The following is a 25,152-nucleotide window of genomic DNA, read 5'->3' on the forward strand; positions in this document are numbered from 1 at the left end:
TAATATTTGCAATTTTTTGGTTTTTGGTATATTCACAAAGTTGTGAAACCACCATTGCTATCAATTTTAGAACATTTTCATGACCAAAGGAACCCCATACTCATTAGCTCACCCCTCACTTACCCCAATCCTCCCAGCCCTAGATAACCACCAACCCATTTCCTGTCTCTGTAGAGTTGCCTAATCTGGACATTTCATATCAATGAAATCATTATGTGGCCTTTGTGTCTAACTTCTTTCCCTTAGCATAATGCATTCAAAGTCCATGTTGTAGCTTTATTTTTTTATGGCTGAATAATATTCCATTATATGACATACCACTTTTCTTTATTCATTTGTCCATTGATAGTTATTTGGGTTATTTCCAATTTTTTGGCTGTTATGAATAATGTGGCTATGAACATTCATGTACATATTTTTTTATGGGCATAAGTTTTCATTTCTCTTAGGTATATACCGGGGAGTGGAACTGCTGGGTCATGGTAAATTAATGTATTGAGAAACTGCCAAACTATTTTTGGAAAGTTATCATATCATTTTACATTCTCACCAGCAGTTTATGAGGGTCCCAGTTTTTCCACAGTCTTGTCAACTCTTGTTATTACCTACCTTTTACATTACAGCCATTCTAGTGGGTGTGGAGTGTTTTCTCATTGTGGTTTGGATTTACACTTTCCTAATAACTAATGATGTTGAGCATCTTTTTCATGTGCTTATTGGCCATTTGTATATCTTCCTCAGAGAAAATGTTTATTAGCTCCTTTGTCATTTTTAAAAGTTATTTTTTATTGAGTTGTAAGAGTTTGTAATGAGTTCATACATATATACAGCTATTGGACATATGATTTGCAAATATTTTTTCTCATTCTGTGAGTTTTTTACTTGTTGGTGTTCATTGAAGCAAAAAGGTTTTACTTTTGATGAAATCATGTTTATATATTTCTTGTGTTGCTTATTCTTTTGATGTCATATCTACAAATACTTTGCCTAACCCAAGGTCAGGAAGATTTACTCCTGTGTTTTCTTCTGAGAGTTGTATAGTTCTTCACATTTTGTTCTTACATTTAGTCCTATGCTCCATCTTGAGTGAATTTAGTCTTTGTAGCTGCTGTGAGGATAGGGATCCAACTTCAGTCTTTTGCATTGTCTATCCACTTGTCTCAGCACCACTTACTGAGAAAAATAATCCTATTCTTCCCCACACTGAATTGTCTTGGCACCCTTGTTAAAAATCAGTTTGCTATAAACACGAGGGTTTACTTCTAGACTCTCACTTTTATTCCATTGTCTATCCTGTCAGTACCTCACACACAGTCTTGGTTACTGTAGCTTTATAGAAACCTCCAATTTTGTTGTTCTTTTTCAGGATTACTTTGGCCATTCTGTATCCATTGACTTTCACTATGAATTTTAGGATCAGTTTGTCAGTTTCTTTAACAAAGCCATGTGGGATTTTGAGAGGTTACATTGAATCTGTAGATCAGTTTGAGGTGTATTGCCCTCTTCGCAGCATGAAGTCTTCAATCAGATGTCTTAACATATTTAAGGGATGGCTTTCCACATATTTAAGTCCTTTAGAAATCTCTGTCAGCAGTGGTTATGATTTTCAGAAGTCTTGCACTTTTTTTGTTCAATTTATTTCTAAGTATTTTTTGATGCTATTATACATGGAATTATTTTCTTAATTTCATTTTCAAATTATCTTTTGCTGGTATATAGAAATACAATTCATTTTTATATTGATCTAACTTGATATTTTTTTGAATGATTTTTAGAGAGAGTGGGAGGGAAGGAGGAAGGGGGAAAGAGAGAAACATTGATTGATGTGAGAGAGACCCATTGATTGGTTGCCTCCTGCACGGGCTGGGGATCAAACCTGCAACCCAGGTATGTACCGCTGACTGGGACTTGAACCTGAGACCCTTTGATGCACAGGCTGGTGCTCTAACCACTGAGAATACTGGCCAGGGCTACATTTACCATTTGCCTACCATAAGCACCTATAGACCAACTTTAAATAATCATTTTTCGTGAGCATTTTCAACTGAAACTATTCAAGAACACCCGAATTGTGAGTAATATATTTATTTTTATAATATTCATTGCAAATTGACTTTTTAAATTAAATTTAAAATACCGTGGCGTGTGGGGATGGTTTCCGTTTTAGATGCGTGGCAGTTAACTCGCTGAGTTTTAAATGTTAAACTGACTTTGCATTCTCAAGATAAATTCCTTGGCTGTGGTATGTAATTCTTTTGTGTGTTGTTGAATATGACTTGCTAATATTTTGTTGATGATTTTGGTGCCTATATAAGGAATATTGGTCTATAGTTTTATTTTTTTGTAATGCCTTTGACTGGCTTTGGTATCAGGGTAATACTGGCTATAAAATGACTTGGGGGGTATTCCTTCCTCTTGTTTTTTGGAAGAGTTTGTGAAGATTTGGTATTCTTCTTTAAATGTTTGGTAGAATTTACTAATGAAGCCATTTTAGGCCTGGGCTTTTGTTTGGGGGGGCGGGGGCGGGGGGTTAGAGGGGTGTAATTTTTAAGTTACTAATTCAATCTCTTGTTATAAGTCTACTCAGATGTTCTACTTCTTGAGTCAGTTTTGGTAGTTTGTCTTTCTAGGAACATGTCTATTTCATTTAACTTATCAATCTTGTTGATAAACAGTTCTTCATAGTATTTCCTTATAAATAATACTTTTTATTTGTGTATGGTTAGTATTGTTATATCCTTTCATTTTTTATTTTAGTAATTTGAGTCTACTCTCTTTTTCCCCTCAGTTAATCTGGCTAGAGGTTTGTCAATTTTTTTCATATTTTCAAGAACTTGATTTCATTGATTTTTCTCTATTTTTCTATTTATTTCATGAATTCCTTCTCTAATCTTTATGATCTTTCCTTGAGTAGGCTCAGTTTGCTCCTGTGGCGTCATTATCTTCACCGTGAAAGATTATGTTACTGACTTTTGAGATCTTTCTTTTTCTTAATGTAGGCCTATACATTCCTTCTAAGCACTGCGTTAGCTGCCTCCCATAAGTTTGGTATGTTGTGTGTTTTTTCTGTTTTCATTTTTCTCAACACTTTCTCATTTGACTTGTGATTTCTTTGATCCATTGGTTATTTGTGAATTTCTCAAATTTCATTCTGCTATGATGAATAATTTCATTCCACTGTGGTTGGAAAACATAGTTTGCATGATTTCAGTCATTTTAGATTGGTTGTGGCTCATTTTGTGGCCTAGCCTCTGTCTGTCCTGGTGAATATTCAGTGTACACTTGAGAAGAACGTATGTTTTGTTCTGGTTGGGTTGAGTGTTCTATTGATGTCCTGTCTAGTTTCTTTTTCCTTATGATCTTCTGCCCACTTGTCCATCCATTATAGTTTTTCATCCATTATTGAAAGTACTTTCGGGGAGATCTTGACTCGGCCTCAGATGTTGATTTATGCCAGGTGAAGGGGCACGGTCGGGGTAGATGGCATTTCTCAGGGTCTCAGTGTTCGCTCAGGGTTGTTATACGGTTTCTAGTGACAGAGCCCTACCATGGCTGTCCTGTGCTCCTGTTTCAGCTCCGAGCTCCCAGTGAGCCTCAGCCCCCGGCAGAGGTGCCACAAACGAAAGGGAATGTGCCCGGGAACGGTGAGCCCCAGACGCCAGTCCCCAGTTCTGAGGCGGCTTTGGATTTGAGGAGAGAGGGTGAGAAAGGTAAGTGAAGCTTGGTAGGTAGTTACCTGTTTAAACTCCCGCCAGAGCCCCATTCAAATAAGAGACAGTGGAGTTCAAGCCCTGCACTCAGACACACTCGGTGGGCAGAGCGTGCTGCTGGAGGTCTCAGCGAGCTCGATCGTGGGGCTGCAGGTGGCAGGTGTCTCTGGGCACCTGGAACTGGGGCCGCAGGGCTTCTCTGTCTTGCTGGTCTCATCCCTGTAAAGTAAGTGCCTGTTCTGTGTGAAGGGCCTAGGCTGCGCCTTTATTCAGGACAGGGTGGGGCTGGGGGATCACAGGCGGTAGCTGAGTCCTAGGCACCTGTCAGTGGCTCCCAAGTACTTGTCTCCAACATACAGTGGTCAGATGATCCCAGCAGTGCACCTTCCCCCATCTGTAGGTTGTCACTGTAAACAAGATAACTTAGTCCAGATTTTTTTTTCTAAACTACTTTTCCCTTGCTCCTGGTTCTGAAGATGAATGGCAGGCCCCAGCTCTGACAGGACGGGAGCCTTCTGCTGAGGTCACTAAGCACATGACCCAGCTGCCCCGCCTGTCCTCAGCACCCCACCCACAGTCCTTGGGAGGGCTCTGGGAATCCAGTGGCACGAGGGTTTTGTTTTAATGAAGTTAAATGGCAGGGGGCTTACAGCTAACATTGTTCTGTGCACAGAGGAAACCAATGACATTCAGGTCATCAGCGAGGAGGCGCTTCGGAGGGACAGCCAGGCGCTGCCACAGGAGCCAGACCACGAGCAGGCTGTGGAAGCAGACAGACATGCGGGCGGAAGAGGCACGGGAGATGCTAGAGACCCCGGCCAAACCGCACAGGTGCCAGCCACCCTGCTGATGAGCCAGGAAAATCAGGAGGTGGAGGAGCCTGAGCGGGACCAGCTTGTGGTCCGGGATGGGCAGGAGGAGGAGCAGGATGCTGACGAGGAAGGTGGGTGAGAGGCTCTGTGGGCTGCCCGCTGACACGGGCAGGGTCCCCCTGAAGTTTACCAAACAGCAGCCCGTGATCAGATGGTTCATTTTGCTTATTCAGTATCCGTTATCAAGTAGGAGGCAGGAGGGAAGAGCAGTACACTCCCTGGCACCTGGAATTTTCAGAAATAATATTCACAGGGAGCGAGGGGGCTTTTCAGGTGGGAGACCTTGATGGTGTTTAAGCATCAGGTAAAAGGCCTCCTGGTGGGCAGCCCACATGCCTTGTCTATCTCTGCACTTCAGCACCCAGAGTCACCAGTTAGTACCTGGTGAGGAGTGAGTGTCTGTGTGTAGCGGGGGGGGGGGGGGGGGGGGGGGGTGGGGGGGGGATAGACAGCAGAAGAGAAGGAAGGAGGGAAGGAAGTTAGTTTGCCAAAAAGGGACACATGAATCTCACCTTTCTGGTTTTGGTTTATTAAAGATGTGAAAAATTTCAATCCCAGCTGCCAGGAGCACTTAAATAGAAGGCACCTGTGCTCTGGGAGTGACCAAGGAACAGAAGTTGGGGAATGTGCTTATTACAGAAGTTATCCTGAGTCCATTTAAATCTAATTTTCACTCAAGTTTCTCTTTCTGAAGAATATGTCCTCACAAGTTCTCCATTGGAGAATTGAAGCAATAAAACTCAGGTGGCTGATTCAGTCGGTGGCTGTCCCCTAGCAGCTGGTCACAACGTGTAACGGCCACCAGGGGGCGCGCTACTATAGGACATGAGGATGATCTACTTAGTGGAATGAAGCTACAGGGCACACTGGCCTGTGCTTCATGTTCACGTCAGGCAGCAAGCGCAGAGAAATATAACTAGAGCTGACTTTTCCAGGTGTGCTTAAAAAAATTTACTTACTATATACATATATGCCATGTTTAGGTTAAATTCTGTGACTGTGTCTGTGGAATGCATTGTGTCCTGATCTTCTTTTCCAGGGATGGATGTAGTGATGAATGATGGAATTCTGTAGGTCTGATGGGAAATTTTATCCTTTGGCTCACAGCAGCCACTCGTTTCCTCCTTTTGGAGCAATGAGCTACTCTAAGGAGATGTCATTATTTATATAATAAAAGCATAATATGCTAATCAGACTGGACAGCTGAACGACCTTCTGGACGAAGCCAGGGCTTCGAGGGCCAAGCGTCTTGCACAAATTTCGTGCATCGGGCCTCTAGTTAATTAGAAACCTGTTGTTTCCAAAAACAGTGGAAACAACCTTGAGTTGATTGTCTCTTTAAAAAACTGGGATTTGGGTTCAGCTAGGTAGGTAGTTCCCCCATTTTATATAGACTCAGAGTCAAAGTGGAATACGTGAATAGAGAACTCCTATGCGGTGTGTGTACTGGCAGCAAATACACGAGTCCCTGTCAGTTCTGAGATGGGGCAAAAAGATCTGTCGGTGAAACCATGGTTGGAAGAAGAACCCAGTGTCTGGGCTCTGTTGTGTCTGTGGCACCAAGAGAAATGATGGAGTTTCTGTTTTATGTGTTGTCTGTGCTGTTTCAGGGAGAAACGAGCAAAAAGTGGGAGGAGATGATGACTACAACATGGATGAAAATGAGGCAGAATCTGAAACAGACAAGCAGGCAGCCCTTGCAGGGAATGACAGGAACGTGAACGGTAATGACTGTGGTGGGGTCGCCTCGTTCTAGGCGCAGTTGTGACGCTCTACTCTGTGGTCCTTCACCACGGAGGTGGCTGTACAGCGAATCCCAGCAGTAGCATAAGTGATCTGTCGCTGAAGACTTTTCTTCAGAAGCCTTCGAATTAGGGGCCAGGAGGGAGGTGCAGGGCTGAGGAGCGTGTTCATGGGGCTCCAGCCCTCGGGAGTCAGCTGGAGGATGGGTCTTCAGCGACAGTTAGGGATTTCCCAACAAAACGGCCAGGTCACTGCTGATTACTCTGTAGCACCAATCAAAAAGCCGTGTTACAGTGCACAGCGCTTTCAGGCAGCTTTTTATAGTAGCGTTTTGTAATTTTACGATATTGAATTTTTGGAGAGTCTAGTCCAGTGGGATGGATCAGGTCTGGGTGTGTCCGTTTTGCTGTGATTGGATTCAGGTTGGGCGTTTTTGCAGCTGCCTTGCATTCCTCTTGCGCCACACCAGGAGGCACGGATGGCAGGCTGGCGGCTTGGTGAAGGCAGTGCGCACCAGGTCTCTCCCTTGCCAAAGTCCACTTTCCATAGAACTAATAATGTCATCTAGAATGGGACCCCTTTTTCCATTTTTGAGATAGAATTGACATACAACACTGTGTTTAGGTTGTACAGCCTAATGAGTTGGCATGTATATTGTGGAGTGATTACTACAGTAACCATTACTACAGTAAGTTTAATTCACATCCCTGCGTCTCATAGGGATACAAAGTATATTTTTTTCCTTGTGATGAGAATACTTAGGATCCACGCTCTTAACAACTTTCATACGTATCATAAGGCACTGTTAATCACTTCCATCATATTGTACATTCCATCCCCATGGGGGCAGGGGTCCTTTGCAATGGTTTGGCTTTATCATCCATTGGAACCCCTTGTCTAATGGTGACTTTTCTGATCCTGTCACCCTCACAGGTATTAGCTGTCATGTTGTTGTTTTTTAATTTTTTTTTTTAAATATATTTTATTGATTTTTTACAGAGAGGAAGGGAGAGAGATAGAGAGTTAGAAACATCGATGAGAGAGAAACATCGATCAGCCACCTTCTGCACATCTCCCACTGGGGATGTGCCCGCAACCCAGGTACATGCCCTTGACCGGAATCGAACCTGGGACCCCTCAGTCCACAGGCCGACGCTCTATCCACTGAGCCAAACCGGCCTCGGCGTTTTTTAATTTTTAAAATTGATTTAGAGAGGAATGGAGAGAAACATTGATGTCAGAGAGAAATATCAGTTGGTTGCCTCGTCCACATGCTTCAGCTGGGGATCGAACCCACAGCCTAGGTATGTGCCCTGACTGGGAATTGAACCTTTTGGTGTACAGGATGATGCTCTAACCACCTGAGCCACCCAGCCATGACTAGCTGCCATTCTTTAGGGACCTCCCTACCCCAACACACACTCATACACTCACACATATTGATTGGTTTTAATATCATTATGAACTTATGATTTCCTTTTAAATTTTTATTTTTTCAGATTCTTGGTGTTTTAATTCTGTTTTTAAGACTCTCTATATGCTGGAGACATTGCTCCTTATCTGTGAAGTTGCAGATACCTTCTCCTAGTTTGTCTTGATTTTGCCTCTGGTGTATTTTTGCCATGCACAAGTTTCTACAATTTTTCTCTTTTATTGCCTCTGGGAGTTGGAAGGAATTTACCCGTGTTTTCATTTAGTAGGCTTACAAAATTTTCCTGTTAGGAAGTAAAACAGATTCAGAAAAACCACATAAAGCAAAGGAGATTTTAGAAGATGAACACCTTGTAACCACCCTCCACCCTGTCAAGAAATAGAATGTGGCCTGCCCTCCAGAAGCCCCTCCCTATTCCCTGCCCCAGGCCCAGCACCTTCCCTCCCTGTAGTAGCAACCCCTCTCCTGACCCATCTAGTAGGCATTTTCTTACATTTCTTTGTGGGTTTATCACCCAGGTGGGCATCCCTGGACACCATAGTTTAGTCTTGCCTATTTTCCTAAATTTAATATGTTCTTTAACCAGTAAGTCCCTGGGGCTCCTTCCCCTTTTCTTCTCTGTAGTCTGTTAAAGAGCCAAAGCCAGTTGACTTGGAGTTTTCCGAAGTCTGGATAGTGCAGTTTACTATGTTGTTCTTTTACCTCCTGCAAACCAGTCTTGATAAGACTCAGGTTCTGGTCAAGCCTTTGGTAAGATGACAGTTATGTTCTTTCACCAGGAGGAACGTAATGTCTGGTGGCTCTCTTTTTGTGATACAAGCAGCAGTTGATGCTTAGTGCCTTTATTAATTCACTGGGGTTCTTCTAAGTCAGCCATTTCTGTGCAGTAGTTGTAAATCAGGTATGTGTCTTAGGTCTTATTTGTGGCATGTCTTTTGATGTTGTCCATGTGTTCCAAGGACAAAGTAAGGAAGATGGAAGCTACAGTCCATTCCCACTCTGAAAGGGGAGAGCTTTGGAGTGGCGAGAGCTGACCAAAGCTGCCAGTGGCTCTTAGGAGGCATGTGCTTCCTGTTGCAGGTGCACTGACAGAGGTGTTCATGAGGATTGTGACAGCATCAAAATTCTTCTGAGAGTACATTTTATAGGACATGGGACATAATTTCACCATTTCAAATATGGATTTTTCACATGTTTGAGCTTCATTTCATGGCACCTATTGGCCAAACAAGTGGTCTTGTTTGCTATCTTGTCCTATGAGTGCAATTCCCCATTGCAGTGTTGCTATGAGTCTTTATGACAGTTTCTAAATATTTATGTCAATGGGACCTGCCGGGCTGGTTTCTCAAAACATTGAATACTAGAATATTATGGTGTTCTTTTTTTCCTTTTTAGTTCTTAATGCAGAAAATCAGAAAAGAGACGATAAGTTTACTTGATCAGCATGAAAAGAGGAAACCCACAATCAAACTGGAATCACTTCATTTCATGTCAGGACTGAACAGCGATAACTACAAAATATTCGCAAGGGATTGAATACTGTGAAATGTACTAAGTAACATATAGACCTAAAGATGATTATTGTGGAATTTTAGTATGTCACTGGGGGTTACTTTTGAAGCCCCTATATTAAAGATGTTAACATGTGTTGGCTAATAGGTATTTCATGAGAAGATCAACACCAAAAATAGAACACAACTTCTCCAGGATAGCGACAGTGGCACTTACCATCCTGGATCTACCTGTGTTTAAAATAAAATCCACAGGAAGAGTCCATCTTCTGGTGCGAAGGAGAGGCCTGCTGCACGTAAAAAAAAAAAACAACCCCATCTCTTCTTGGTTCCTTCTGGAGTTATTTTCTTTTCCAAATGTGGTGGCAAGTGAGGGCACCAGCCTGTCATTTCTGTTCTCCCTGGTCAGCACTGGATTACGGGTTTCTGCTCTCCTGTGCTCATTCCTGGTTCTGACACTCAGAGGCCTGGAGCACTGACTACTAACACTACTGACAGCATTGTAAACACATTTAAACAACAAGGTGTTTGTGGGAGAATTTTTAACGACCACTTGTATAATAGCCCTTGTTGTTAATGTTAAGTGGCTTCTAATGTGAAAACTGGTGATCTGTACTTACTTTGCTAATGTTTGTAGGCAAAGCAGGATCTCTGTAATGAGTGGGCATCACCAAAAAAGCTATGAGTGGATTAGACTTGACACAACAGGGGCCAGAACAGAGATGACCCAGGTGCCCGAGGGCAAAACAGCACCATGGGGAGGGTTTGTTGTGGACAAACTGCCTACTTTGCTGGAGGAAAAGAGAAAGTTGGTGTTGAACAGTATACTGTTATAAGTTGGGAAATATTAGAAAGGGAAGAGAAATGGCATTGTGTCATAGTTTACATATTTAGCTTGTGGTAAATGCCTATCAAAACTGATTTAAAAATCAAAAGTTAATGTTCATTTGAAAATGACTAATCATAATTTACATTGATAATAGTTTTGGTTTTAGTTGGTCCTTAATATTTCAGGAAAATAGGCTTTTGCCACTTGTGAATAACTGGCAAAACCACACCAATGGCTTTCAATGAGGCTCTCTAAGCAGTTAAGTGGGTGGTGCACTTACTAAAATATATTTGGAGTTACAGGATTGAGATGCAGTCTCCTTGGGTCATTTGGTGGGACTCCCTTGTTTTGAGAGGAAACTGGCCCAGAGGAGTTGGAGCATAACCTGGCCTCACACCCAGGGTGACTAACTGTGTCCCTGGCAGTCACTGAGGCAGCACCTGCTTTGCCTTCAGGTTAAGCTCTACAACTTGGATGTTCTTCATGTATAATTCCCTTTTACCTAATTGCTAAGACTGAACTTTTCCACCCAGAAAAGGCATCTAAGAGTAAGAAAGTAGCTCTATAAGATTTTATCCAAGTCCTTGTCCCACCTCCCTTAGTCTTAGGCTTGATTTCCCAAATAGTTAATTCATCTCATGTTTAGTTAGTGTGCACAGAGTTGCTGAGAAATGAAATACTGTTAGTCCAGCTTTTAAAACTTTCAGTTTTCCTTTCATCCCTTATTTGATCGCTAAAGAACCAGCTTTTAAGTTGTGGAGATGAGATATCAATATAAATAAAAAGTAACCCGTGATGATGATTTCATCTTCATTTACAGAGGCATCAAGGCCATTCCTTTAGGGCAGTGGTTCTCAACCGTGGCTGCACATTAGAATCACCCGGGAATCTTTTTAAAACCCTGATTTCTGGGCCTCATCCTCCGGAAATTCTGTTTCTTTGTTACTAATGTTGTGGCCCCACCCCATAACACAGAAACAGAATTTCCAGAGGATGAGGCCCAGAAATCAGGGTTTTAAAAAGATTCCCGGGTGATTCTAATGTGCAGCCACGGTTGAGAACCACTGCTTTAGGGGGTGTGCCATGCGTGGTTTCTCCAGGCAGTCATGCTTTATTATTACTGGCTTCCTGTGGGATCACAAGCACCTAGCCCGAAGCACAACTTAGTGGTATTATGGCTGTTAAAAAACTAAACACACACCTGTGTAATAAGCATCCAAATTAAAGCAGCAGCTATTCTAATCTGTAATTGGCATCAACTAATTGGCACCTCTCCTCTCTATTCTCAAATGGTGTGTGGGCAGGAAAGATGAATCGTTTTATCTTTTTTCCTGCAGATCAGACTGCAGGTGGAGATTCTAAGCAACCTTGGATTAGATTTAGATTTCCCGAGGAATCTAATCACAGCACACACCTAGTGTGTACTTTTGTGTGATGAAGCTTGAGAAATAAACCTCTCCCTGTTCAGTATGTTGTCATTAAATAACTAGATCATTAACATGATTGTTTTAATTGGTAATTGCTGGTTATCCATTTATAGAACCTGGCATGGTGAAGAGAATTGTGAATTCATGGTCCTGGTGGTTAGTTTTACTACCATTATGTTTTAGCCTAAAAGATTATTAACTACAAATAGTTATTCTAACACTTGTCTTTGAAATGGATTTTAGAAAAATTTTTTAATGGCAGAGGTTCTATTAACTGGGTTCTATTAACTTCCTTTTTGCACATATTAGCTTAGATGTTGAAAATGTTCATTAGTGCCTGAAAGTTGGGAAAAGTTTATTTTGATTGTGTATTTAAATGTTTGTTTGTATGCTATTTCTCAGCTCAGAGAGCAACACTTTCTTAAAGTGTACTAAGCCACTGTTCCTTAAAAACTGGTTTGTAAAATTCTGATAATGTATACACTGTAAGATTATTCTAAAATACATATCTTCCCATGCACTTAACACACACACAACTGAAAGGCTTTAATCTCATTGGTGTGCATCTCTGGGAAAAGTTAACTGGCTTTTGATACTATCTTTATACACTTCAGATAATGGGTTTTACAAACCAAGGCCCTAATCAATTGAGACAAATGCTTATTTTCTATTCTTACTCCTGAACTGAGTGACATTGAACATAAGTTGCCAATATAATTTATACCCCTGGAGATTCTAGTCCTATGCTGGGTGCTTAGTAAATCTTTTACTCTTAAGTCCAAATAAATGATTGTGATTGATCAGAGATGTCCTAGATAGATAACCTACTTTTCATATTAACTGAAAGTTGCCTGTTAGAAACATTTAAATGAATAGATGGCTTTTTGTATGAATGTTAAACACATGGGAATTAAGATGAAAACCCACTTGGCTGTAAGAGGTAAGCCAGAGTCTGTGTTGGTAGCTTGCTTCTTACTAATTTGTCTCTGAAAACTGTAGTGAACGACAGTGATGGAACCTCCTGGGTGATGTGCCATATCTGCCTTTATCCAGAATTTAAGTTCACATTTAAATAGTCACCTCAACATTTTCACTCTCTCTCCAAAAAAGCTGCTGTATTATCAACACTGAACATTTTTGTACCATTTAAAAAAGTAGTTCTGTGATTTCAACCAGCAGCCTACAACTGACAGGGTTGTTTTTTTTGTTTGTTTTCCTGTAAAGGACAATCTTGCTCTGGTTTTTGAGATAGGCTCATTACAAAATTATTCTAGAACTCAACAGATGACATATCTGTGATCAAAACAAAGTACAACACCTTCCTTTAAGCTTGGCTTAATGTTTGAATTGTAGACAGAAGGTTTCAGAGTTGTGTAATAACTTTACATGATCCTCCAAAAGCAGATAAATTCTCTTCTTAAATGGAAGGCATTATTAGCAGAGGACTACAGGAAAAAAACCTTATCTTTCTGGTCAGTATCTCAGGTCATTTCATCTCTTCAAAATCAATTTTAAAACTCTTTGGGCAGCTGTAGGATGACACAAATATTCAGTCATCTCAAGTTTTATTTTATGGCTCCTTATAAGCAAAAGCAACCAGTTCTGATTCCCTACTCTCAAGATTTGGATGTATCTGATATACCAACTTGTGTGCTTGGATTGATTTGTAAATACCCGACAAATGAATCAACTTTTATCAGCTGAAGCAAACTGTTTAAGTGCAAGGACCAGACTCCAACTTGCTACTCCAAATTCCTCTGACCTTTTATCCGTCCTGTTCCCACCATCAGTGTTTCTTTTACTAAAAAAAGGCAGTCAACCTACTGCCCTAGTGACCTTTTTTACCTTCTCTACTCAGTTTACCCCAGAATAGCTCAATGCCACATTTAAAAATTCCATATTCCATTAATTGAATGAGCAGGTTCTAGAAAGATTGTCACTTTCCTCAAGCTTATACTACAGTTGGGAAGATAGGAACAACTATTTAAATTACAACTGAAAGTGCTAAGTACTTTTAAGGGGCTTGGCCTAAGCTTTAATCTTCTAAAAGTACCAAAGTAATAGTTAAAGACATTTTTAAAAACATCTACATTCTTACAGGTATATAATTTAATGTCATGACATGGAATCATAATGCCCATATAATAGCCTCCCTACATAGCTTAGACTAGGCCCCGTTCAAATGTATTTTGCCTAAATCACTTGATTTGAAACATCTTTTAGATAAGTTGTTTCAATTACTCAAATGTTAAAGAGTAAACACCTTCAGCTCTTATCTCCAGTAATACATTTTGGTCAAATTTATTTACCTTTACAAACACTATTTTCACTCAGTCATTCATAAAAAATGATTTATGATTAAATCTGTAATAAGACCATATAACGTTCATCAATGCATTCAACAACATCAGTTTCATCCACGGACATAATAAACCACTTTAAAACAGCAGTTTTCATTCACATCATATAAGGCTGCCAAATTAAAAGAATTCCTTATAATGGGTGGTTATCCAAGAAATCCATTTCACTTCATGTTATATGGTAAGACTGATGGGTGGGTCCTAAAAAGTAGAATCTGAAAGTAGATTTTACCCCTTTATCGTCACCTGTCAGTCTCAAACAAGTTTCACAACAGGAAAATATTTGTGAGCAGAGAAATCAAATTCAGGAGGAACCTGTAAAGAAAAATCAGAAAGTCAAATGTACCTAATAAATATTTAGACAGTAAACAAATATTTTTTAGAGTATTTTTAAAGACAAGGCAGTACAAGGGAGATTTTTAAAAAGCTGGTTAAATAGCAAAAAACTAAGAAACTAACCTGGGTTTATGAAGATCACTAGAAAACAAGCTGACATCTATCTTTAGAGAATAGTTAAAGGAAAATGGACTTAAAATACAGGAAGAAGTCATGGGTCAGCAAATTTTTTAGTTCCAGGGTCACTGATAGTACTCAGCAATTACATGAGAGTCACTGGTAAAGCCAGGCAGGAGAGGAGATAGAAAAACAATGGGAGTAAACAAATAGCAGTACATATAATGGGCAGATGCCACCGCAAATGCTTCAGTGGTTGGCTTCCAACGGGATGCAGAACCTCTGTGTTGAGTATTTACATAGCATTGATGATAAAATATTACCAAGGAAGCATACATCTCCTGAACCATTAAAAATATCTTATTAAAGCATCCATTTCTAAAGACTTTTTAAATACCTCTCCCATATATGTATGTATACACATTTTCTTTTTTTTATCCCAAGTCATCCAGTAATTTGCAGAGTGGGAATAGGGGAATGAAAAGGCAGACTTGAAATTTTAAGTTAACAGAACCTATGTTTCAAGTCAAAAGGGCAAGCTCTAGTCTATTTTCTTTTTCCTACTTCTGATCCTTTTTTGAGTGCTTAATTTTTTTAAAATGAAACACCTTATTGAAAAAAGTGAAGTTCTATGATAATTTAGGATCATTTATTTTCCCCACAATGTTCTTACCTTAGATTCCTTTTTGTGTCCTCCTGCCAGTAACTTCATAACCACAAAATTGGGTTTGGCAACCTTTAAAATTCTATTGACCTAAACAATGAGCAACATTAAGCTATTAAAACAAAATTTACAATCAAAATGTCTTAATATTATAGATACTAATAGGAACTTCGCACATTTAAGTGTTGATACTTTATTAAATATAGGCAATTTAAAAATAGATTTCTTTTAGTAACACAGAATCCTATTTTAGTCAACTCTGAAAACATCAAAGGGCTACTGTAGCTTGCTCTTATTAGAACAAAAGAACACTGAGCTGCAAAGACAACACCATGGAGGGGGCCATGGACTCGAGTTAGGCTGTCTGCTTACAAATTCTAGCTTTGCTGTTTACTAGCTATGAAATCCCTGGCAAGGTCTCTACTTCTCTTCCTCAGTTTCTTTACCTGTGAAAATGGGGATAATTTTCCCTATCCCGCCAGGATCTGTTGTAAAGATTAAATGAGTTCATTTATATTATGACCTGAAAACCAGGCCTCACAGGTAGTAAGTATCCTGTACGTTGTTATTTCTATCACTGTCTAAAAAGCGTCACGCCAACACATGAATACCAATGGGATGTGCAACTTGAAGGAAAAAGTTCTGTCACCATCTTGCTGACCCCTCAGGAAACACACTTCACTATAACTTTAAGAAACACTCCTCAGCTCCAAATCACACAGCCACCTGCCCTGGTGACAGCTCCATTTAGGTGGCGTGTCCAAAACAGCTCAACTCCCAGCTCTGCCACCCCGCCTGCTCCACCTGCATCTTCCTCATATAACTCCATCCATCCAGGTGTTCAGGCCAAAAACTTTGGAGTCATCCTTGACTCCATATCCAATCCATCAACCAACTCTGCAGGCTTGACCTTAAAATACATAGAGAACACGATCACTTCTGATCACCTCCACTGTCATCACCAGCTCTCACCCGGGATACTGCTGGGGCCTACTACCTGGCTCCCCTGCTTCTGCTGGCCCCCCTATAGTCTATTTTCAGCCAAGTGACCACAATGATCCTTTGAACACAGACCTGGTCACTCCTCTGTTTGAAACCCTCTAACAACTCACCCCTTGTTTGCCCCTTGAAGAACATCAGTCCTTGGCTGTTCTTTAAATACTACAGGCACACTCCTGCCTCATCACACCTTTACACACGCGGATCCCACTGCCTAGAAGGCTCCATCCCTACCTGGCCACATGATTTGCTTCTTCACCTTCCAGGATTTGCTCAAAGGCCACCTTATTAAAAAATGCCTCACCTCCTCTTCCTCTTATCTCCTGTAGCAGTCACTATCCCATTCCTAGCCTGATTTTTTCTTCATAATACTTAGGATCTAATATACTATTTTACTTATCTTTTCATTTATTTACTTATTGTCTGCAACCCACCACTCTCCTCAACACAGGAGGGCTGGGATTTTTGTCCCTTTTTCACTATTGGAATCTACCACAGTGTCGGAGGCATAGGAGGCACTAAGGAAATACTTGAATAAGTGAAGTCCACTACTAGTAAAATAAATAGGCTGTTTTTTATTATAGGTACCTTCCTCTAATTTTTATACTTCCCCCCCTTTTTTATTACATCATTATACTAGTATGTGAATTAAAAAAAGTTTTCTCCTTTCCATTCCTGTTCCCTGACACTCCCTCTCAAGAAGCACACACTGTTATTCTAATTTCTATTATCTTTCCAGAAGTATTATATAATACTTGCCCCTTTTGACTGAAATGGCAACATACTATATAGTTTACTACCTTGCCTTTTAAACTTCTTGTATTCTAAAGAATGTTCCATTACAGTGCATAAAGGTCTTCCTTGTCCTTTCAAAAGCTGCACAATATTTCATTGTATGACGTCTGTTAAGTTACTTTACAGTCCCCTGTTGGAGAACACTACTTCCTTCATTTTCTTGCTATTAGAAATCCTGCTGTGATGAATACTCTTGTATATTCGTCACTTCCCTTACTTTCCACATGTGCACATGTATCTGTAGAAAAACCCTAAGAAGTAGAACTGCTGAGCTACCTTTCCATGGAGGTTGTACTGAGATATACTCCCCGCAAATGGTGTATGATACAGGTAACTCATTTTACAGAAGAAATGCATTTCAATAAAAGTAGGTATACAGCGAATTGTGAAAATTATGAAAACCTGAAACTTAATATGTACAACCTCTGTAAAATGGTATTTTAAAATAAAGTCATCAAAAACAATAGTCTTTATTTTATATGGTCAAGGGGATAAGGTGGTTTTCACTTCCTGTGATAACCAGATCATTTTTCAGATTTAAGATTTATGTGATTATATTTGAATATAGTAAACTACAGCTTAAAATATTTTAAACATTAACATTTCTAACAAGCCAGATCTTATTTCTATTCTTCACAGCTCTAACTCATAATTTCTCCTTGCATTGATTTCTAAATTTACCCATAGGAGGTATTTACATCACCTCTCATCAAATAATTTTAAGTCTGACAAGGTTAGGTTAAGAAAGCCATTTGAAATCCAGGGCAGAAACATGACAGGCTTCCTTTATGAATACCATGAAGTTCACTTTTACACTTAAACTGTTATCAGTGGTAAGGTTTGTGCTCCCCACCAGTCTTTCCCTGTGGAGTCACCAAGACTGAGCCTTACCTCGTGGTCAGGGTTCGGGAGGTTCTCCAGGATCATTTTGGCCTGCTGGAAGTGTTTGCTAGCTGCCACATACAGTTCTGGAGACTGGGGGGGAGGGCTGTATTTATTGAGGTCAGACATTTCCTAAAGGGGGAAACACTATTATTCAAAACATGTTTAATATGAACAACTCTAAAAAAAACCTGTTTAAATTAAAGAATTCTACACTGACTATCCATTCCTATATACACACCTAAGCAAACACTCAGCATGTCCCTATTTTTTCCTAGGTAATACTAAATTCTTAACCTTCAAATACTGCCTCATATTATTCTCATTCTTAAATAAATGTTAAACATGATAGTATCCCAAAAAAGCCAATTAATTTTGACACTATTTAAATTGCCATTTTCTTACTCTGTCCCATTAGTCCAACAACAGTCTGATTTTAGTATTTTAACGAAGTGGCTCGGTACAAACATCTCTAAGACCTAAGACTAAATATTTTACAGTGACTTTAGTGAGCAGGTTCACCTTGAACTGCAGATAGTGTACTGGGGGTGGTGTCATTACGCTGTTGAATGGAGCAAATCTGTGCTCATATCGAACTTGTTCACTATCAAGCTCAAACTTGGGTTTTCGTACTTTGCCATCCATGTCAAATGCTACCATGGTCTACAGGAAAAAAGAGAATGAGGAAATATATATCAATATGAAAAAGTAAACATTCTCATAAATTCAGAATAGAAAACAAGAAACAACTATTTACAGATATCTAAAACAACTTAAGGCTCAGAAATCAGAAACAGGAAGAGAAAAACTGGCTTTAGTGTTTACTTTTATGTCATGTGTCTTTACTTTTTATTTTTTAAAAAATATATATTTTATTAATTTTTTACAGAGAGGAAGGGACAGGGATAGAGAGTTAGAAACATCGATCAGCTGCCTCCTGCACACTCCCTACTGGGAATGTGCCCACAACCAAGGTACATGCCCTTGACCGGAATCGAACCTGGGACCCTTCAGTCCGCAGGCCGATGCCCTATCCACTGAGCCAAACCGGTTAGGGCTCATGTGTCATCTTTAATAGGTTTTCAAGGCCTAGTGTTGATATTACTATTTTTCCCAGTGAAATTATACCATATGCACATTATTTTCCCATGCTTCATGCTTTACAATAGCTTTGGAAGCTTCAAGTAAAAGTTTCTGAAGAAACATGTAGGCATATAAATTTTTATAAGAAAAGGAGTCCATGTTCTATATATTTTAATGTGTTACCAATAAAGTTAGGACTCAGTACTCACTCCACCTCCTTGAAAATGCCTGCGTTTGCTTAAGCCATTCATTGTGGAGCCCGCCCCTTTCCTAATACACCCCTAAAAGATCCAAACCCCATCTCTTTCAAGAAACCTTTGCTGATCATCAATCAGAAGTAAACTCTTCCTTCTCTGATTATCTGTGTCACACAAGTCACCTGGCCTGTCATTAATAAGGATCTGAGACAAGGATCACATCTGATTAGAGTTGGTATTCTGCAAGGTATTCAGTACAAGATACCTGGCATAACATGGGCTCAAATATTTGGTAAACAACTCAATGAAAACAACTAGACTTGGAAAAAAGGTTTCAAGCAGATGTTTAACATAGGTGAAATTAGAACCTGGAAAAAATCAGAGTCAATTTGAACTAAACTACATGATAGCAGTGTAGTTAAAAAGCAAAAAGAACTCTATTTTCAACAACTTACCTTAAACATTCCAGCACACATGTTCTGATAGGCCTGGCTCATTGTGATTTCTCGGCTCAAAGGGCGAACTGAAATTAGAAGGAAAATCACCTGTACTCTTCACCTTCCTCTTGCATTACTGCAGGAGAAAATCTAATTTTTTAAAAATCTTCCATGTTTACTAAATTAAAATTTTGAATAGTTTGTTCCTACAGGCTACATTTTATTTTATGGTCCAAAACTACAAATAATAAAACATAACTTAAAGACTACATAAAAATTATGCTCCTTGAATGGTTAATACTAAAGAATTCTAAAGTAATTTGAACTTCTGAATTCGTCATATAGAGATTTAACGTGTTTTTTTCTATATGTAATATGGTATGTTTAGTCCCAAATGCTGTGATAAATGATGTTTCTTTTTTAATTTTTATTTTTCAATTACAGTTTATGTTCAAAGTTATGTTGTATTAGTTGCCTGTGTATAGCATAGTGGTTAGACAATCATATACTTTACAGAGTTCTCCCCATATTTCCAGTACCCACCTGGCACCACACATAGTTAAGAGACTTCTTAAAGAAGAAACCCATGAACCGTCATTTAATAGCCCACCCAAACTGTTAAAATCTGATGGAAATACAAAGAAATATTTTGTAACGATTGTAGCAATATCTGTACCCTTCCACTAGTCACTAGTGACTAATGAGACAGTCCCTTTGGAACAGTTCTTTCTCCTCATGGTCCCTGAGTGTTGTGCCAAGGTGCTAGTTATCCTGTGCTGACTCTAAGAGCACAGCTCCAGATCTGCCTCTCTCCTGAGCTGCCAGCCTTCTGTCCAAAGATCAGAGACCTGCTGTCTTGCGCCTTAACTAAATTGCTTGCATGGTCTATGTGCTACTTCTTGTCCTAAGGTCCTCTGACATATGGAATTGCAAAGAAAGGAACCAAAAAGCCTTGTATCATTAATTTTGGGACTCTTTTTCTTATACTTCTAAAGAGAAGATGAGAATTAAAATATTATGACTAAGTCACCCATTACAAGGGACAGAAGTGTCTCCAATATTATTTATTTCTTAAGTTTAGAAATAATCCACAGCACCTTTCTTCTTTTTCTTTGTCTTTTTACTGCTACGGCCCTTCTGCTGCTCTTCCATTATCCGTTCCTCTGCCATTTGAGAGCCATCAGCACGACTTAATGTCGACATCAACCATGCATAAAGGAATTCAGACAGATACCTTATAGAATAAAAATGTTAGTTAACAGTGGGTGTCTAAATGAGATAGCTTTATCAACACATGTATTAATACTGATAAAGAGATATTTTTCATAATGCTAAAAAAGTCTTTTAAAAATAGGTTATCCAATTAGATAATTGATAGATCTTAGGTCAGATCAATTAGATTAGAAATCAGCATTACAAGTAATTAACTTTCCGTTTCTTGTAGCCATCTATGTTGCCACACAATACTGGAAAATTTCGTTAATTCCCTACAACAACATGCGTTTTACAACTTTACAAAAGATTTCTTGATAATGATGTGTATATGTAAATCGAATTAATGCCCATTACATTGGTTTTACTGTATCAGGACACGTTCACCTCAATCTATTAAATTTTTCCCCCCCGTTAATTACAAAAGAAAGCAAGTAAGTCCAAGCCAAGAGCACAAAAGCTTCTAATCAGCTACCTCAAACCACAAAGAACTTGAGCATTTTCTCCTATAAACTGTCTTGTCTACTATGAGTTAACAAAATGTAACCCAAATATCTATACCAAGACCTTTTGGTAAGAGTTATCTATTGAAATGTTGGAGAATATACTAAATAATTTTTTTCTCATATCACTATAGTTGATGCTCAAATTTAATTTTCATAGTCAAGAGCTTTCTATTAAAGAATGCTTAGCAACATGATAAAAAACCTATGTCAACTGCATGGAAGAGAATTACTTTCATTCCTTCATAGAGTTACTCCAAGGAATATACAGTATCTTAATTACAAATAAAATAATCTGAATGAGTTAAAAAGATGAACTATATTAAGATTTAATATACTAAACTTAGTTGTTTGTGATGAGCAGTAATAGATTATTATTATTTAAAAATTACCACACAATTTGCCAGACTAAGAAAAAGATTTAAGATGACTCAATTCATTAGCTCACAATTTTCTCTCTTTTTCCAGCCCCTCTTGTGTCCAGAACATGAACCGGCATGGGCACAGACCAAAAGCCAAGCTGGGATAAACAAGGAGTGACTTTGTCCCTGGCTGAAATTCATTTTATTCTATGACAGTTTTTCCATGCCTAAAATATTCTCAAGCATTCTCTTACTAGCTTTTGTTATCTCTAAGTGAAAGCAGAGAACTACTCTGTTGAGATCATCTCTCATCAGCTTCTTTAAACCACCTGAAACAAGTCCTCAGGGATGCAGTTTGCAAATGATAACCTCAGCCTCAATTTCTTCTCAGAAGAATGATCTGGTTCAAATTTTGAACTTTAATTCCGATAAGTATAATACATAGCCAGTAGCAACCAGCATCACTGAAATTAGGCCAAAATGTGTATTATTTTTTTCCCTTAGAAACAGATAAGCGCTCTTCCAATTGTCCCACAGCTAAAATTAAAATACACAAATGAAAAAAGTACCCTAAAATTATATTCTACAGATGCTCTCTCAGATCTTTCCTATCCCACCCACTTACCAATATATGTAGTAGTACTCGTGCATGCTGTAGAGCTCCAATTCAAAGCCACTGAGAAGATACTGTATCATAATTCTGAGGTTATGGTAAAGGACCCAGGTACCTAAACAGGCCAAATGTTGCCTTTGGGGTTCCTGTTTCAACAGCATGGTGTGAAGAGCCGCATCAACCTTCTCTGCCTATCAGAATAAAATATCGTAATACTTCCTTTTTAAGTAAAGAGAGAATTTAAAATAAACAGCTAAAAACAGCATGAGCAGAAAATGAAAATCTTGCCACTAAAAGAACTCATACTTACAAAAGTAGTTTTGGTTAAGTTTATATCCAAACTTTTCATTTCACAATGGATAACATTTAGCTAAATAGTCCTTTAAGCTAAAAAGACATCCAATAGGCCAAAAATAAAAGTAATTGATTTCAGGTCTTTAGTTATATTTTCAATTAATATTGCTGCTGCTCACAAATTTACTCTAAGATTAATATGTAATACATTTTTATGTTAATGTGAACTTGCTATAAAATTATAGTTATACATATATTTTATAGCTTATCCTGATTACCAAATAATTCAGCTTTAATTATTCTGTTTCTTTTAAAAAACATATAAATATCTTTTTGATTTCAGAGAGGAAGAGAAAGAGACAGAAACATCACTGATGAGAGAGAATCACTGATTGGCTGCCTCCTGCACATCCCCTATCGGGGATCAAGCCTGCAACCCCGGCATGTGCCCTGACGAGGAATTGAACCATGACCTCCTGCATAAATGGATGCTCTACCACTGAGTCACTGTGGCCTGGGCTTGCTGTGTTACTTTCTGCAAACTCTTACTTTGGCATATGAAACTGTTACATTGTAAGTGAAAAGAGAATTCACCATAGTGAAAAATGAAATAGTCAAAATACTGTTCCAAAGAATTGTTTTAAAAGTTTGTTCAAGTCATATGAATTGCTGAATTTTAGAAGGAAGGGTTACTTGTTGGCTCTTACCTCATCCTGCAAGGTAGCAAATTCCTCAAGAATATGACCAAGCTTGTCTCTCTGTCGAGCCCTATTATGCCCATGGATCTGAATAAGACTACAGAAAGGCTGCAACACATTAAAATTTGTTAAACGTCAATATGAAATTTCCTGATAATATAGAAAATTAACATTCCAAGTTTCCAAAATCCGGTTTAAGGAGAAAAAATACTGTGCATATAAGAATCATGCCTATGTGTATTTTTACACAGGTGTTTTTGAGGAACTCAACACCAGGATTTATCAATAGCTAGAAGAAAGTGGCTATTTATGAAACTTGTTTGCATATGACAAAAATATCTTCCTTTAATCTTCAGATATCATCCCACAATTTAAAGAGGGGTTTCTTTTGTGCTTATTTCAAGGCAAAAGGCACTGTTCAAGGCTGACACATCTGTGCTGCTTTAAATATACCAGAATGCCTAATAATTATAATACTTGGTAATGGCTAATAACTATAAACTCTAAGTTGTTCTGTTCCTAATCTATACAGTAGCCTATATAATAAAAAGCTAATATGCAAATCAACTGGACCACGGAACAACCGGTCACTATGATGCGCACTGCAGACGCTCAACGCAGGAGCTGCCCCCTGGTGGTCATTGTGCTCCCACAGGGGGAGCGCCACTCAGCCAGAAGCCAGGCTCACAGCTAGCGAGCGCAGCGGTGGCAGTGGGAGCCTCTCTCGCTTCTGTGGCAGTGCTAAGGATCCCTCGGGGGATGTCCGTCTGCTGGCTTAGGCCCACTCTGAAGAGGGCACAGGCCGGGCTGAGAGACCCCCCCCCCCCCCCAGTGCATGAATGTCATGCACCGGGCCTCTAGGCCTATATAATAAAAGCCTAATATGCAAATTGTCCTCTCGACCAGGAGTTCAACTGGGGGTAGGGCCAGCTGGCCAACGGCCCGTGACCCCTCACCCTGGCTGGCTCCCCCTCCCTGATTGGGGGTGGAGCCGGCCAGCAGCCAATCTCCCATGTCCCCTTCTCCCAGCCAGCCCAGCCTGATTGGCCTGGGCCAGCCGGACCCCACCTGTGCATGAATTCATGCACTGGGCCTCTAGTTCTCATATAAAATACTGTAACATTTCACTAATTGGGCAACAGACATGAACAGTAGGATGCTCTGATTTAAGAAGTATGAATCATAAGATTCAAGTATAATATTATTTTAATATGGTATACTTTGACAGATTATCTCATTTGATCACTAACTAGTCTATCCTCTTAAGAGGTATAGAGGCAGAATTAACATTGCACATTTTAAAAATCGGGAAATTTATACAAAAGTAAAGTGACCTCCCTGATAATGACAAAATATTAGTGATAAAAATGAAATCTGGTCTCTTTTGATCATACCATGCTGTCTTCATATATGTATATGTGTGTGTGTGTGTGTGTGGTTTAGTAATTGGAATTACTAAAAAGAGCTCTCTATAAAGAGATTGTAATTAAATAAGAATGGCTTATAATAAACTTAATCCACCACAAGAGTTGTAAGTTTTCCTAATTCCTTGAGATTTGAAAGAAGTTTCTGATATCATCTAAATTAATAATTTTACTGTAATCCTGTTCATTAAGATAGTATGAGGATATGTGCCTGGGGATGTTACAAATATGCCTAGTTTATAAGGTCAAAAATAAGTAAAGATTTTGTGTCTATTTAAAAAACACACCAAAAAACAATGTGGACTGCTGTTTTCCCAGATGGGGGTAATAACCCGTTTCTGTGGTTCCTGAGGGTAGTAGTAAGAGGGCATGAAAAGTGCCTCTGTACCTGATAACCTGCCAGGAACACAATAGGTTATGATGCTATCAACTCAAGCACAAGAAGAGATAGAAACTTTCTATGTAGTGAATGTGAATAAGAAATATTAGATGGAAAAATAGCACAAATTAACGCTACTAAAGGAATTATACCCCACAATTTTTAAAGTATCCATCACAACGTTCCAAACTGTAGTTCTTACCCGAACACAGTGAGTAACAAAGGAATCAATACAATCCTTAGCCTGGTGATTATTATATAGGCAGCACCTGT

General features: G+C 39.2%; 2 protein-coding genes and 1 pseudogene across 16 annotated transcripts in view; 1 reads left to right on the forward strand and 2 right to left on the reverse strand.

The window, feature by feature from the left end:
* GOLM1 (golgi membrane protein 1) overlaps nucleotides 1–23,087 on the forward strand; it is a 51,628-nt gene extending 28,541 nt beyond the window's left edge. The window contains exons 7-10 of one of the 3 annotated variants that reach the window (XM_036330656.1): nucleotides 3,575–3,710; nucleotides 4,384–4,653; nucleotides 6,193–6,306; nucleotides 22,722–23,087. In XM_036330656.1, coding sequence (XP_036186549.1) covers nucleotides 3,575–3,710; nucleotides 4,384–4,653; nucleotides 6,193–6,306; nucleotides 22,722–22,753 — 552 coding nt within the window. In that variant the 3' untranslated portion in view covers nucleotides 22,754–23,087. Of the gene's footprint in view, nucleotides 1–3,574; nucleotides 3,711–4,383; nucleotides 4,654–6,192; nucleotides 6,307–9,152; nucleotides 9,409–22,721 lie in introns of those variants that run through there. The other 2 variants (XM_036330655.1, XM_036330657.1) reach the window with 2 other exon arrangements.
* The window catches only part of NAA35 (N-alpha-acetyltransferase 35, NatC auxiliary subunit), a 48,345-nt gene continuing 35,811 nt past the window's right edge, over nucleotides 12,619–25,152 (reverse strand). For 9 of the 13 annotated variants that reach the window (XM_036330645.1, XM_036330642.1, XM_036330644.1 and 6 more), the window contains 10 exons: nucleotides 25,082–25,148; nucleotides 23,086–23,184; nucleotides 22,097–22,275; nucleotides 20,492–20,628; nucleotides 19,413–19,480; nucleotides 18,200–18,340; nucleotides 17,687–17,809; nucleotides 15,011–15,091; nucleotides 14,344–14,384; nucleotides 12,619–14,199 (listed from right to left, as the gene is read on the reverse strand). In XM_036330645.1, coding sequence (XP_036186538.1) covers nucleotides 14,151–14,199; nucleotides 14,344–14,384; nucleotides 15,011–15,091; nucleotides 17,687–17,809; nucleotides 18,200–18,340; nucleotides 19,413–19,480; nucleotides 20,492–20,628; nucleotides 22,097–22,275; nucleotides 23,086–23,184; nucleotides 25,082–25,148 — 985 coding nt within the window. In that variant the 3' untranslated portion in view covers nucleotides 12,619–14,150. The remainder of the gene's footprint in view (nucleotides 14,200–14,343; nucleotides 14,385–15,010; nucleotides 15,092–17,686; nucleotides 17,810–18,199; nucleotides 18,341–19,412; nucleotides 19,481–20,491; nucleotides 20,629–22,096; nucleotides 22,276–23,085; nucleotides 23,185–25,081; nucleotides 25,149–25,152) is intronic. The other 4 variants (XM_036330651.1, XM_036330641.1, XM_036330653.1 and 1 more) reach the window with 4 other exon arrangements.
* On the reverse strand, nucleotides 21,582–21,706 carry LOC118667808 (annotated as a pseudogene).

The sequence above is a fragment of the Myotis myotis genome, unplaced genomic scaffold (assembly GCF_014108235.1).
Source record: "Myotis myotis isolate mMyoMyo1 unplaced genomic scaffold, mMyoMyo1.p scaffold_m19_p_12, whole genome shotgun sequence".
NCBI lineage: Eukaryota > Metazoa > Chordata > Mammalia > Chiroptera > Vespertilionidae > Myotis > Myotis myotis.